Genomic DNA, 14523 nt, shown 5'->3' with positions numbered 1-14523 from the left:
TAACTGCCTGCAACTGGACCTCCTCTGCACATGCCAAGTAGCTTCAACATCGAGCTCATCCAGCCACCCCTCACCACTAATGAAAGAGCGACTGAAATTCCCTCTGCGACTGGGGCTGTTGATCAAACGGCGTCCAGTTCTTCTTGGTCTGGATCGGGACCCAGTCGCCCACCCTGACGTTTCGCTTGGCCTCGAGCTCTTCCCGCTCCTTCTTGTCGAGGAGTCCAAGGCGACGCAGGAGCGGGCTGTCCACCGTCTGCAGGCGCGCGTCGTCGTTGGGGCGGAGGAAGTAGATGAGCCCGAAACGCTCCATGTGGGCCTGTTCCGGCGGCGGCGACACGACGCGGTGCATGCAGCTCGCGAGGTAGCCGTTGGTCCAGAAGTGGAGCATGTCGGCCGTGTTGACGACGATGCTCCCGGGAATGTGCCTCACGGCCTTCCAGCTCCCGTCGCGCTCCTGGAGCTCGAGCCCGGCGATGGGCTGCGAGAATAGAAAGGTGACGCTGCCAAAGTCGGTGTGGCCCCGCGTGTAAATGTGCTTGTACTTGTCGTTCTCCTCGGGCGTTCGCGGGTAGTACTTCATGTAGCGCAGGAAGGAGGAGCAGCTGCTTTCATACCGGTGGTGGTTGACCATGAAGTCCTCGGGAAGTTCCAAGACAGTGGCGATGAGGCGGAGCACCTTGTAGGCCACATCTTGGTGGACGAAGCGGTGGAACTTTTCAATCTCGGCATAATGATCCTTGACAATGTCGGGGTGTTCCTTCTGGTACTCTGGGTTGAACTTGAAGACGTGGTAGCATTCCCAGTTGTCTCGCAGTCCAGGGAACTGCTCGATCGACCCGAGCGGGCGATATCCGTTGTAGTCTCCGTCCTCCAGCTTGGCACGGAACTTCATCTTCTCTTCCATGGGAAGTTGGAGAATCTCTTTGCCCAGGAGCCACTGGCGCTGGAGGTCATCCTGGCTCAGGCCAAAGTTGACAATGTAGAAGAATCCTTTTGGACGTGTGTTAGCAACACAGTACCAATGGACTACATGAGACCCCTTGGACAGGGCGATGAGGACAAGGAAGAGCAACAGTCAGATAGGTGGGCATACCGTTTAGCTCAACAGCCTCTTGCAACTGTGCTGCGAGCTTCTCCTTTCCTCCGGGCTGGTCGAAGGTGCTAAAATCGAGCACGGGTATATCGGCATAGTCCACTGGAGCAGCGTTTATCAGAAGAAGTTCACCGTAGAATGAGCTTTGCTGTCTCGTGGCTCTTCACGGAACTCACGTTTGTGCTTGGTCTCGAGCGCAGGGGCTTGCGTCGGCGGCGAAGCTAGCTCGACCTGTGTAGTAGCCATATTGTGGAGAGGATGCAGAGACGAAAGGCCCAAAGAGATGAAAGGCAGCAGGGGAGACTAGGTAGGCGAAGCTGCAACTGCCAAATATTAACCAAAGACGGTCCGGATGACACGAGGGTTCGATGACGGAGCCCAGCCCGCCTTTGCTACGCCCGCTGTCAGAAATCAAGAAGCGGGAGGTGATGGGTGGTGATGACCTGACCTATCAAGGCAAGATACCACCACTCGCACGGCACGGCTCCCCCAGATAGGTAACAGAGAGAGGGCGGCAACGACCGGGGCGTCCAATACAGAAGACCACTTGCACACTGCCAAGACTGCTCGAATTTTCCGAGTTGTTACAGTATCTCGCGTCTCCATAACTCCCTCCGTGGCTGGCTATTGGCTATCCGGGCCTTTAGTTCCCGCGGGATGGTTGTCGCGAAGTCTCGGCTCAATACGGGACAAGCTTGATTCGCCAGCCAACATGTCCCGCCTCGCCCGTGATTCTACAGTGCGTCCAGGTCCAATGCAGACATGCAACACGGGAATCCATACTGGGTGCATGCTCGATCCTCTTCGGCTCAGGACTCCGTTGTCTATCTGACAGCCTGACCGCGCGTCGGCAGGGCTTTCCTTGCGGGCCCCTTGCGGAAACGCAGCATGTCGAGCCTTGGTCTGTCGATCGGGATGCAGGGTTAAGTGGAGGAGAATAAGTTGAAGTGGGCGCCGTCGCTGACCCTCGCGTCCAAGCTGGCCAGCATCCAACGACGAGTGTTGCCTGTAATTTCCTTTGAATTTGAGGCCAGGCCGTTCATCTCCAAGTCGCAATAATGCCGATCATGGTTGCCGAGACCCACGGGGCAGGAGGCGACGCTCCCGGCTTCACCTCCATACCTGTGCTTGACCTCTCCCTCATCCACTCGCCTAGTAAGAAGCCCATCTTCCTGGCTAATCTCCGAGAGGCGCTCGTGGTTGTCGGCTTCTTCTACCTCAAGGGCACGACGCGGTGGGTTCCCGCCGAGGTGCAGGAGGATTTCGTACAAAAGGCAACCACCCTGTGCAATGCGCCCCTTGAGACGAAGCTGGAGATGGACATGATGAACAGCAAGCATTTCCTGGGATACTCACGAATGGGGTGTGAGAGGACGGCCAGGAGAGTAGACCATCGCGAAATGTTTGATGTAAGTTGATAGAGTCGGCTGACCGCACATACGCAACGTCCGTTTTGACTCAGTGGCTAGTTTCTCACTCCACAGCGCGCCCCAGGGCCCGATGAGCCCATCTGGCACAACGTCCAGGGCCCGAACCAGGTATGTCTGTGGCCGAAGGGGTTGACTGAGCAAACGCTGACGCCCTCCCTCACCGCAGTGGCCGGATGAAAGGGCAGTGCCTGGCTTCCGCCGGGCGATTGAGGCGTATCTCTCTGCCACTTCCAAGCTGGGACAAGTCATGACCAGCTTGGTGGCCGAGGCACTGGACCTGGAGCCGGCGGCGATGGCCAAGTTCTTTGGCAACCCGCCGCGCAACAAACTCTCGCTGCTCAAGTACCCAGTTCCGCCGTCGCCACCGTCTGCCAATGGACACGGAGAAAGGAGCGGCAATGGGCACTCCGATGCGCTCGACGGCCTCTCGCAGGGCGTTGGGCCGCACAAGGACGGCGGGTTCCTCACATACCTCCTGCAGGCGACGCCACACGCTGGGCTCGAAGCGCAGAACAAGGCCGGGGCTTGGGTCCCGGTGCCGCCTCTGCCCGAGACCCTGGTGGTCAACGTCGGGCGCTCGCTCGAGTCCATGACGGGCGGCGTCTGCACCGCGACGACCCATCGCGTGAGTCTACGGTCGGGGCACTTTTTCGACGCCGGGGGCCGCTCGCTGGGGCCACGCTTTTCCTTTCCCACTTTCCAGACACTCAAACCAGACCTGAGCAACAAGGAGCTGCTGTCGCTGAAGATGCCGGCGCACATTGCCGACCTGGTCAAGGATGAGCAGGTCAAGTCGGATGCCGAGGCCTATTTTGCAAAATACCACCTCGAGAGCCCCGGGCTGGGCATCTTTACTGCACGCCTCACCAGCCACCCTGAAGTTGGGCGGAGGTGGTATCCGGAGCTCGCGGCACGAGCCCTGCAGGGGCAGAAGGCGTCCACCGGCTAGGCGGCGGCTGTAATATCAACAGAATCTATATGTAAGCGGCGCATAGCATGACCGAAGAAAGCATCGTGGTAGATCAGACAAAGCCGTCATTGCGGGGGCATGGTCGCCACTGCGTCCCGTGAAATCCAAGTAGCGTATGGAGTGTCTTGGGCCAAGCATAACGGCGGAATCATGAGGGCGAACGGTTCCCGCCTCGCTGCACGTATGCATACATAGACGCACGTCCTCGTGTCGTTCGTCAGGCCGTGACGGTTGGGACCAAGGCATGTCAGTGGATTCGCTCCCCTCGAGTCGCTTCGAGGGCCTGGATAAATAGATGTAGCTTCCTTCCTGTCGCTTGACGTTGCCCAGTACAAGGAACAGACTCGTGGCCATCGGCCTGGAGGAGTAGAATTTCGACTTTTTTTCCAAGCAAATCGGTCGAGGCAATGTGCGGCATCAGCGTGATTGTAGCCCTCGAGGGTCACGACGGCGCCCAAAGGGAAAAGGTGGTGAATAGTGATGTGAGGTCCAAGATTGTCAGGGAGCTGGACGAGAGCCTCGAGATGATTGCCCATCGAGGGCCCGACTCTCGAGGCCAATGGATCAGCGAGGACGGTCGCGTCGGTAACTGCCTCTTCTTCCCCGTTGCTGCTCTGGCTTTCAGCGGGACTCGGCTCACGCGGTGTCTGGTCGCGCAGCCCTTGGCCATTGCCGTCTCGCCATCAACGACCTGACGCCCGACGGGCACCAGCCCATGCACGACGTCGAGGACGGTATCCACGCCGTGGTCAACGGCGAGATATACGACTACGACCGCATCCAGCACGGCCTCTGTCGGCAGTTTGGACACGAGTTCCAGGGCCACAGCGACTCAGAGCTCGTCATCGCCCTGTACAAGTACCACGGCACCTCGTTCCTCGAGCAGCTCCGCGGCGAGTTTGCCCTGTGCCTGTACGACGCGAGGACGCAGCTGTTCGTGGCGGCGCGCGACCGGTACGGCATCAAGCCCCTGTTCTGGACCATTGTCGAGGGCCGCCTCTTGATGGCTGCCGAAGCCAAGGCATTCCTGCCGCTAGGCTGGAGGCCGCAGTGGGATGTGCGGGCCCTCGTCGACGACAGCTGGCAGCTGGGGAGCCGCACCCTATTCCGAGGCGTGCAAAAGGTGAGCGAGGGGGCGGGCGCCCGCCCTTTTGACCGAGAGTCTGACGGACGGTTCGCGGCCAGGTCCAGCCAGGCCAATACCTCGTGTGCAGCGCGTTTGGGCCTGTTGAAACGCGTGAGTACTGGGACATGGAGTATCCCGACAAGGCATGTGCAAGCCTCCGCGCCTCTCTCCGCCACCATAGTCTGCGTGACTGACTCCCGGAACGCGCAGCACCGAGTAGACGGGCGCAGCGAGGAGGCCATGGTAGCCGGGGTGCGTGAGAGGCTAGTGGAGGCGATCCGGCTGCGTCTGCGGGCCGACGTGCCCGTGGGCATCTACCTGTCCGGCGGCATCGACTCGTCGGCGCTGGCGGGCATCGTGGCCCACCTGGTGCGGGAGCGGGGAGAGAAGATGGGTAGCAAGGAGGCGAGAGAGGGCATCGCGTGCTTCAGCATTGGCTTCGACAAGGCCAGCGGGCTCGACGAGTCTGGTACGTGGCCGACAGGCATCGCATCCGCCCCCCATGCAGTGACTGACGGACGACGAGCCAGACATTGCCGAGCGCACGGCGGCGTGGTTGGGCGTGGAGCATCACCAGCTGCTGGTGGGTGAGGAGGAGCTGGCGGGCGACCTGGAGGAGGCGACGTGGCACTGCGAGCACCACAACATGAACCTCAACTTTGTCGGCAAATTTGCCCTTTCGCGGCTGCCGCGGCGGCTGGGGTACCCGGTGGTGCTCACGGGCGAGGGCTCCGACGAGCAGTTTGCGGGCTATCCCATGTTTGTGCCCGACTTTCTGGCCGAGAGCGACGCCGCGATGCCGGGGCTGGCCATGGGCGACGAGGAGCGCGGGCGGCTGCACAGGGACGAGACGGCCCGGTTGGCGGCTACGCTGCGCGGCAGGGGCGCTACAGTCCACAGCCACAGCGGCGGCACGGACCAGGCGGCGGCGCGCGAGCTCGGCGGGCTGGCGACGGCGACGATGGCGCTGGCCGGGGGCCTGTACCAGCCGCCCGCCGAGGTTTGGGCGCGGGGCGTGGCGCAGCCCAGGCCGCTGCCGGCGCTGGCCGTCGGGCTGTCGTGCCGCGCCAAGCAGCGCATGCGGCAGGCCTGGCACCCGCTGCACTCGGGTCTCTACGCCTGGACAAAGTGCCACCTGGCCAACAGCATCCTCAGCTGCCTCGGCGACCGCACCGAGATGGCGCACTCGGTCGAGGCGCGCACGCCCTTTCTCGACCATGGGCTGACCGAGTACGCCAACGGCCTCCCGCCCAGCGTCAAGCTGCGATACGACGGCGCCGGCTTCGTCGACAAGTGGATCCTGCGCGAGGCGGTCCGCCCCTTTGTCACGGCCGAGGTCTATGCCCGCCGCAAGCACGCCTACACAGCCCCCGTCGTCTACCCTGTCCACGGCCCGCTGCATCGCCTGTACCTGCGCCTGCTGACGAAGGACGGCGTCGACGCCCTCGGCTTCCTCGACTGGCACGCCGTGCGCGCGTTCCCCCAGCGGGCCTTTGTGGACGGCGACCTGGCGGCCATGCGCAGCCTCAACTTGTGCTGCCAGTGGATCATCCTGGGCAAGCGCTTTGGCATCGCGAGGGCCGACGTGGCAACCTCGGGGGACTCCCGATAGCTGCGGGCTTGGGGGGCAATATACTCGCTCAGCCAATGTTAATCCCGAGTTTTGTACCTGCTGCCGTGGTCCTGCATTGATAACAGACAAGAGTAGAGAGACGCCCCTGGGTGCAGGGTAGGTGGTCGGTAGATGTAGTACAAACGTTCGAGACATATTCTTCGCCCATCATCGATTTCCATCCCGCTTCGACATCCGGGTTACACCAAATGTACCGCGAGAATGCCGCCATACTCGAGCTGCACACCAGGTCACCCACCGGACAAAGTACATGCTTGCAAATGGAGTTACTCTCTTCCTTCTGTTCGTCGACCTCGAGTTCCCATCCCTCAGTACCACCCCTCCTCGCCATCATCTCCCGTCGTCAACGCTTCCGAGCCATTCTAAAGCGGCCGCCATCTCTCTCTGTCTGGCACCAGCTGACCGTGCATCAGGTGAAGCAGCCCCCCTACTTCTACCTGCAGACGGGCGACACGTGTCTTGCTTCTCCCTTCCAAAGACGCAGAGCCTGGGCGCCCCGAGCCGCGACAAGACGCAAGACTCGTCTTTCAAACCAGCGGCCATCGAAAAAGACGCTCGTCGTGAATCGCGGCAGCCGGCACCATGAAGCCCTCGTCGGTCCTTGGGAAGATCGACCTCTACTTGCTGCCGCTCTTACTGCTGGCCTCGTTTCTCGCCCACCTAGACAAGGTTCGCGCTCATTCTCGTGCAACCGACTCCGCAGAGAGAGAGGGGATCTGAACAAGTCATGGTTCTGCCGTAGAACTCACTGGCATACGCCGCCGTCCTGGGCATGGGCAACGACCTCCATCTCCACGGCCAGCAGTACTCCTGGCTCGGTTCCATCTTCTACATTGGCTACCTGCTGATGGAGCTCCCTACCTCGTGGCTGCTGACCCACCTGCCCATTGGCAAGTATCTCGGCTCTTCCTTGATCCTATGGGGGGGCTGCCTCTGCACCATGGCCGCCTGCACCAGCTTCGCCGCCGCCGCCACCGTGCGTTTCTGTCTGGGCGTTCTCGAGGCCGGGCTGTTGCCCTCGTGCATCGTCATCACCGCCTGCTGGTACCGGCGCGAGGAGCAGCCTCTTCGCGCTGCCCTGTGGTTCGGCCCCTTCTCAGGTGTATGTGGACCCATCAGGATGCGCTCGTAGAGCACGGTTATCCGCTCACGTTGTCGGTGGCTAGATCTTTGGGGGCATTCTTGCCTACGCGATCGGCGGGATGCGCACAGGAATCCCAGTATGGAAAGTATGCACCGGCAGACGAGGAAAGAAAGGTGTATGGATCTGGACAAGAAGAGGTTCAGGGCGCTGACGCGGCAAGTACGACCAGGCTTTGTTCTTGATCTACGGCGGAAGCACCATCTTCGTCGGCATCGTCTGTCTAGTGGCCATCCCGGACAGCCACGGCACTGCCTGGTTCCTCTCCAAAACGGAGCGCGAAGAGGCCAAACTCAGAACCCAAGAAAACCAAACCGGCGAGGATATGCGCAAGGTAATCGCTCCGCCGTTCGATCCTGCCACCGCGTCTCGCGCCCGACTCGAGACTGACTACAATCGTCTCGTCAGGGATGGAAGCTGAGCCATGTGGTCGAGGCCACAAAAGATGCCAAGTATTGGACCGTCTTTGTGTTTGGCGTTTGCCAGTCCATTACGAATGCCGGCATTACCAACGTGAGATCATCCCAGCCCAACTTCGACCGCAAACCGACGGGCTCGTGACAGGAGACAATCGCTGATACGGCTCCTTTGCAGTTCAACCCCCTGATTTTGTCTGGTTTTGGCTACTCCAAGACAACAACCGTGCTGCTGGCAGCTCCTCAGGGATTTGTCGCCCTCGTCGCCCAGGTCGCGGCGTCGATAGTGGCCCTCTATATTCCCAACATCCGATGCCTCCTCTGGGTGCTTTCCTGCTTCCCCGCCCTCGCCGGGGTCGTCATAGTGCAACGTATGCCACATACCCGCTCCTATGTTTGTTTAACTGACCATGGCTGACCAGGAGTGAAAAAGTCGTCGACGTGACCAAGAACCGCATTGCTGCTCTCATGGGGTTGTACTTGACCGGATTCTACAACGTCTCGTGGGTCCTGGCCATGAGTCTTATCTCTTCCAACACGGCGGGGGCCACAAAGAAGAGCTTCGTATCCGTCTCCATGGCCATTTCTTACGGTATTTCGAGTCCCTCATTCTTCGACGCCAGGTGGCCCGAGCAGTGGTGATTAACATGAGATGAAAGCGGTGGGAAACATGGTCGGCCCACAGTTTTTCCTCGAGAGCCAAAAGCCCCAATACCATCTCGGCATCGGCGTCATGATCTTCTCCTTTGTCATGATGGCGGTTTGTGGCATGGTCTATTGGTTAGTACTCGGCCCAGCTCCCTCCCCCGCCGCGACTTGCGATATTCTAAACCCTTCACGGACGACAGGACCATCTGTATCCGCCAAAACGAGGCCAGAGACAGGACGCGTCGCGAATCGAGCCCCTTGATAGACCCCACCAGCTTGGCAGGATTGCACCTCGCGGCCGACGAGAGCCAGGACAAGACGGATTTCGAGATTGCCACATTCCGCTATACGTACTGAGAAGGGCTAATTCTGCGCAGAAGACGGCACGCCGAGGTGTGTGGCTACTGGCCGTGCGAGCTCAGAGGGTCATTGGGCGTCGTTTGCCGCCTTTGAGGTCTGATGATGTTATTAAACTAGGAATATAATAATGCTTACGACAGAGCCCGTCGTTGCCCTGTCCACCACGAAACCTTTAACGCCCAGACGACTCAAAGACGCGGATACACGCATCGAGACAAGAGGCCTGCAACCCCTACCGCCGATCTAGCGACGAGTGCAACTTGTGCTGCTTGATGAGGGAAATACACATCAACGCCAGCGCCGCCCAGCCAAGCATGGTCAGCCAAACGCCCCGAAACGCCGCCATATACGCCTCCATTACCCCCTCATACCACCCCGCGGGCAGATGTCGCATCTCGCTAAGGTTGTCGAGGATGCGGCCTATGATTTCGGGGGCTCTTGGTTCTGAGCCAAACCGCCTCTGTAGGCCCGAGCGGAGATTGCCCTGAAAGACGGCCGACGCCAGAGTAATGCCAGAGGTGCCGCCTAAACTCCGAGCGAGGTCTAAGGTGCAAGGTGACATCAGAATCTTTTCAAGCAGCAACGACAGGGAAAGGGGTGCTTACACATGGTGGACGTGATGACGGCTTGCTCCGACTGATCCGCTGCCGCGACGCAAGCCACTTGAACCACTGTACAAGCGGAATTGTACCCGACTCCGAAGATAAAGACGGCCACGCTCGTCAACCAAAACGGACTGCTCTCCTTCTGCAAGGTGTACAAGACGATACCGGCGATCAGAACCAGTACGCTCATGACGCCCAGGTTGGTGTAGCGGCCAGTCCTCCTCATGATAAAACCTGCCCCGAGAGCCCCAATCGAGATGCCAACAGACGAGGGGAAAATCTTGAGACCGGCTTTGGAAGGCGTATTCCCAAGCACCTGCAGATAGAGTGGAACGTAAAATATGGAGGTCATGGCGAGCATGGAGGATAAGAGGCTGGTCAGGCACGCCGCCAGCACGGTCCGATCGAGCAGCAACTTGACGGGGATGATGGGCTGGCTTGCTTTATTTTCCCAAAAAATGAAGGCGATAAACATGGCGGCCGAAAGCGAGACGCACGGCAACGGGCGTATCCAAGGGACCCGGACGCTGCCCGAGTTGAGCCCCAGAACTAGGAGCACGAGGAACGAGAGGATCAAGAAGACGCCAAGGAAGTCGACACGCGCGAGGTACGACTTTTGCGATTGCTTCGGGGGTACTTTGACCATGAGGAGAACGACGAGGGCAGAGAGGAGAGCAGGCGGCGCCTGGATGAAGAAGGCCAGTCGCCAGCCCAGGCCGGTATAGTCGTTGAGAAAGCCGCCGAGAAGGGTCCCCGTCATGGCGCCAAGGCTATACCACAGGTTTGAAATGCCGCTGACGAGCCCTCGGTTGCGCAGCGGGACTAGGTCGGACCCGAGAAAGGTCGGGATGCTCATTAAGCCGCCGCCGCCGATGCCTGCGACGACTCGGCCGAGGATGATGGTATACCGGCTCGTGGACAGACCGCAGATGAGGTTACCGACGGCGAAGAAGAGATTGCTAAAGACCAAGCCCGGTCCGCGGCCGAAGATGTCGGTCAGACGGCCCGATATCGGCTGGGAAGCGGCAGTGGACATGAGATAGGCGGTGGCCAGCCACGAAAGCAGGCTTAGCGAGTGGAACTCGCTCGAGATGGGCGCCGAGAGGGTGGCAATGATGGTTGAGTCGAGGGCGCTGAGGAAGACGCCCACCCAGGCCGCGCTCATGATGAGCGCCAGCCGGGCAAAGGACATGTCCTCGACGATGACGGTTGTCTCCTCCCATTTTGGCGGGTTGTCGTCGGCGGCGCCTCGGTTCTCGGATTGGTGTGACGACAGCAGCAGCGGCGTTCTCTCAGTGCTGATGCAGCGCTCGGCCTCGGCATCGGCGCGCAGGCCGTCGTCTGCCTCCGCAGTCGGCATCGTGTCTTCGGTCGCCGGGCTAGGCTTCCTGCTGGGGGGGCAGGCTTCCACGGAGGGCAGGTGATGGACGGTGATGTGTGGATGAGGACAATGGCCAACGGACGGACAATGGAAGCCAGTCGAGCAGCTACAGAGGGGATGAGAACAAGGCAGAAACCGGCTGGCGCAGGGGCCGAGATGCGGCGGGTATATGGGCTATTCAAATCGGCCGGGGCGTAGGCCAGGGATGGGGATGCGTCTCGGGGATTGATGATGTCGGCTTGGTGATCTGGGGCCCCCCTGCTCCTTCAGCTCGGAAGCCAAGGCCACTCAACCGATGGGGATCCTTGTGGGGTGTACAGAGTACACAGAATGACGTTGATGGCGATGCTTTGCCTGAACAGCATCTCCTGTACCGCGTCTGCTGTCACTGAAGGACTCGCTTTTCTTTCTTCTTCGCGCCACGACCCCATGCATCCTGCCTGGCCAACTGTTGGGCGATGTTTTCTTTTTCCTTGCTGCTACGAGATGGGTCCGGCAGAGGGATCCGTCCCAATGATGGGCGAGTTGTGGGCAGGGAGGACGGAGTTTAACGACTGCTTGTCTGGGTCGACGACAGGGTGCTGCAAATCCAACCCGGGGATGCCAGACAGGAAGCTCCAGATCGGCAGGGGATGACTGAAGAGGGAGAGGGCTTCGGAGGACGAGCACATGAGCGGCCCATGGCATGATGCGGTAATCAAATCTTGCACCGAACACCAACTGTACATGCACGAACACCCATCTCTATCGCCGAGGACAGTGGCATGGTTGCACAGACTCAACCACTTTTCCACTCGGTGTCACACACGTCCGACGTTGCACCTGGGCGGGATGCGCTCCTACAGGCCATGGCCACTTGCCCTGTCCTCTCGTTGGAAACAACAGCCAGCTTGGTATTGGCTACGCGCCCTTGGAACTCGTTCGCGGCTTGCCTTGTCATTGGCGCCGCAAGTCGGCGTTGGACGCCCTCGCGGACCGCTTATGGACAAAAAGGAAGTCAGTCTATCGAGGTTTATATTCCCCCGAGACACGGCCTTCCTGCGCCCCTCCCTTCCCCGGTCGCAACGGGCAGAGCAATGGACCACCTCGCCGGCGGCGATGCTCAAGTTGCTACGTAGTCCTCACTGTACGCATGCGAATACCCGGTGAAGCACGACGAGGCCTGTAAGTCAGGTACGTACCGTCCTGGTAATTAATTACTCGTCTGCCCATTGAGGCCCGATGCATCGTCGGCGTCGATCCGGTACCGCTCGCCGTGTCTCACAGCCGGGGCATGCAGGGTTTTGGCGAGCGGGCGTCGGGCATGCGCAGCCCTCGGGAGATCCGCCCTGGTGTCGAGCATTTTGATTTGTCAATCCGTCGCTTTGGTCTGCTGTGACACTGACGACTGTTGGCCGGAGAGCCGGTGGTCAAGAGCACTAGTGCTTGGTTCTGAGCACGGACAAAGACCCTGGATCGTGCTCAGACGGCCTGTGGCTCTTCGGAAGAATCTCAACGATATCGTTGCTTGAAGTATTTGTATGTCCATGTCGCCATAAAAAGGGAGACTATTAAAACACCTGCCAACATAAAACGCACAAGCAAAAAGTACACAAACTGATTATTAAACAAGTCTGCCACCGGCATGGATACAGCGTCATGTTCTCCTCAACGTGTACTCCCCGAGACGCGGGGACGTGATTTGATGGCGACGCCCGCCACAGAAATCGCCACGTTCCGACTTCATTGCCAGCCGTCGTCCTGGAAATCGACCCGTCTGAATACGTACTTGGTGTAAGTTATGAAGGCATGTACGAGACTAGATAGCCCTCACTCGCCGTCTAGAGGGTCGTTGTCGGGGGAAAGCAGCGGCGTACGAGTCGCATGCCATGTAATTGCAGTACATGTTCATACCGGCAAGAACCTTGATTATCAAATCGCTCGCTTTTCGTACTAGGGGCTCTTAACGCGACCTCTTCTAGCACCAGGCATGAGACGGACATGCGCCTATAGGAAGAGGCTATGGCGCCCGAAGCGGCAGGTTCTAGCAGACTAGCTCGCGCGGGCACCAGCCAAGCAAGTCTTTAGGCCCGGGACTAGCATCACTAGTGTTTCTGCCTAATTTAGTGCATATATTCGATTGGGACGCTTCGTTAATTACTTGGCCACGTCACGTACACGAAGGAAGACTGGGGCATATTGATTACCGCGGGAAATACGCCGTATATTCCACGAGTGCGGGACGCCACAGCGTAATAAAAGTGACTCCGAGGGCATGTGAGAATGCCGACAAGTCCATCGTCTCAAAGGAGGACGGCGACTCGGTGGTCCTCGGGAGACACGTAGGCGATGGTGAGATGAAGCAAGTACCCAGTAACCATGCACTACACGCCCTCCCCCAGCCACCGGGCAAGAGTCTCATGTCCAGCGACGCTACATATCCAAGGCCAGGCCTCGCCGCTTCTCGTGGGAGCGGTCTTGATGCTGACGCTTCAGCGCCGTCTCTCTGCCTGGTGTTTGTGGTTGCCGGGAAAGCCTGCTTTGGCGGGCAAGTTTATCAGTGCAGGCTTGAATGAAAATGCTGCCTGCTCTTGTCGATGCTTGGTGGGTGCCCTCGTCTGCTTCCGTCACTAGCAGGCGCACCCTCCGGTGTTGAGCCCGCTGGTAGTTCCTAGACATTGGTCTGTGACACGCGCTGGTCGGGCTCGGGTGACAGCTATCAAGCCCGACGGCAGAACTACAGTTACGTGGGAGGAACAATTATGGCCCATGCGCCCTAAAAAGAGAGCGAGGGCGACGCGCAGGGCAGCTTGTAACTATCGGGTACGTATCCATCCGTACTTAAAGCTTAAAACTGCATGGGCTAATAATTAGAGTATTACTATGAATATTTACTATTTGCCCCGTAGTAAATCTCTATTTAGCTTAGATTTTCTAGAAATCCTTTTTTAATTAAGCGATATATATCTTAGTTATCTTCTAAATATCCTAAGTATCTTAAAGTCTTGTCTTATACGTTACGCTTACCTCGCGCAGGGGATAAACCCCTATAGTAAGGCCCCTCCTTGAAGGGGACCCCTCCCCTACTAGCTTAGGCGCTTAAGTATGCTTTTCTAAAGTTAGAGCTCTCTAGAAAATATCTAAGGATTAGCTATTAAGAGACAGCCAATATAAAGTACTAGGTAGCTAGTAATATCTAGGTACTTTTACTTTAGCGGGTTAGGCCGAATAGATATATACTACGGTGCAAATAGTAATAATACTTAACAATTAATAGGATGCCAATAGAGCTCCTTTTGAGTCCGGCACAACAGCATCAGCTAATCTTTCAGCGCCCGCGGGCCGAAGCAAGGAGTCAAATGTCAATCTAATTTCCTGGGAAGCGAGAGCTTACTTATCCCCGCGAACCTCGTCTTTTCGACACCAAGCGCTTTCCACCCACCCTGCCGTTACTTTCGCCGACGACTCCCTTTTTAGGCGCGTGCGCCACGAAGCCTCCACCCTCGTTGGTCTGCCCACGGTGTGCTCGCCAGCCAGGCGCAAACCTTCGGCCCCCCCCGCGCGCGGCAACAAGTCATGATGCGCCACTCACGACGCGCCACTCACGCGCACAAGACATGAGTGATGGGGGTTTTGGATGAACCCCCCCCCCCCACGAGAACTGTACTGTCGGAGCCGAGTCAACAAAAGTGTCGAGGGAAAAAAAGAGAGACGAGAAGAATCCGAAACAAGATGGAG

The 14523-nt window shown here is 58.8% G+C and overlaps 5 protein-coding genes across 5 annotated transcripts; 3 read left to right on the top strand and 2 right to left on the bottom strand.

The window, feature by feature from the left end:
• Positions 1-76: 76 nt before the first annotated feature.
• On the bottom strand, positions 77-1342 carry HRG_09395 (2OG-Fe(II) oxygenase superfamily domain-containing protein; the record flags this gene model as incomplete). Its single annotated transcript, XM_044867866.1, has 3 exons — positions 77-993; positions 1097-1198; positions 1273-1342. The coding sequence occupies 3 exons, from the start codon at positions 1340-1342 to the stop codon at positions 77-79; spliced, it is 1089 nt and encodes a 362-aa protein (XP_044717126.1).
• Positions 1343-2154: 812 nt separating this feature from the next.
• Positions 2155-3475, top strand: HRG_09394 (2OG-Fe(II) oxygenase superfamily domain-containing protein; the record flags this gene model as incomplete). The annotated part of the gene is made up of 3 exons (XM_044867865.1): positions 2155-2505; positions 2566-2634; positions 2693-3475. The coding sequence occupies 3 exons, from the start codon at positions 2155-2157 to the stop codon at positions 3473-3475; spliced, it is 1203 nt and encodes a 400-aa protein (XP_044717125.1).
• A 428-nt stretch (positions 3476-3903) lies between these two features.
• Positions 3904-6234, top strand: HRG_09393 (asparagine synthase domain-containing protein; the record flags this gene model as incomplete). Its single annotated transcript, XM_044867864.1, has 5 exons — positions 3904-4081; positions 4156-4619; positions 4682-4765; positions 4833-5091; positions 5153-6234. 5 exons carry the CDS (start codon positions 3904-3906, stop codon positions 6232-6234), a joined length of 2067 nt encoding a protein of 688 aa, XP_044717124.1.
• Positions 6235-6837: 603 nt separating this feature from the next.
• HRG_09392 (major facilitator superfamily domain-containing protein) lies at positions 6838-8817 on the top strand (the record flags this gene model as incomplete). The annotated part of the gene is made up of 9 exons (XM_044867863.1): positions 6838-6924; positions 6998-7357; positions 7422-7484; positions 7560-7730; positions 7805-7909; positions 7991-8183; positions 8246-8404; positions 8472-8592; positions 8661-8817. The coding sequence occupies 9 exons, from the start codon at positions 6838-6840 to the stop codon at positions 8815-8817; spliced, it is 1416 nt and encodes a 471-aa protein (XP_044717123.1).
• A 235-nt stretch (positions 8818-9052) lies between these two features.
• HRG_09391 (major facilitator superfamily domain-containing protein) lies at positions 9053-10785 on the bottom strand (the record flags this gene model as incomplete). Its single annotated transcript, XM_044867862.1, has 2 exons — positions 9053-9363; positions 9426-10785. The coding sequence occupies 2 exons, from the start codon at positions 10783-10785 to the stop codon at positions 9053-9055; spliced, it is 1671 nt and encodes a 556-aa protein (XP_044717122.1).
• Positions 10786-14523: the final 3738 nt, after the last annotated feature.

This window comes from Hirsutella rhossiliensis, assembly GCF_020360975.1.
Source record: "Hirsutella rhossiliensis strain HR02 chromosome Unknown scaffold00012, whole genome shotgun sequence".
Lineage (NCBI taxonomy): Eukaryota > Fungi > Ascomycota > Sordariomycetes > Hypocreales > Ophiocordycipitaceae > Hirsutella > Hirsutella rhossiliensis.
This window is presented reverse-complemented; position numbering and strand designations above follow the sequence as displayed.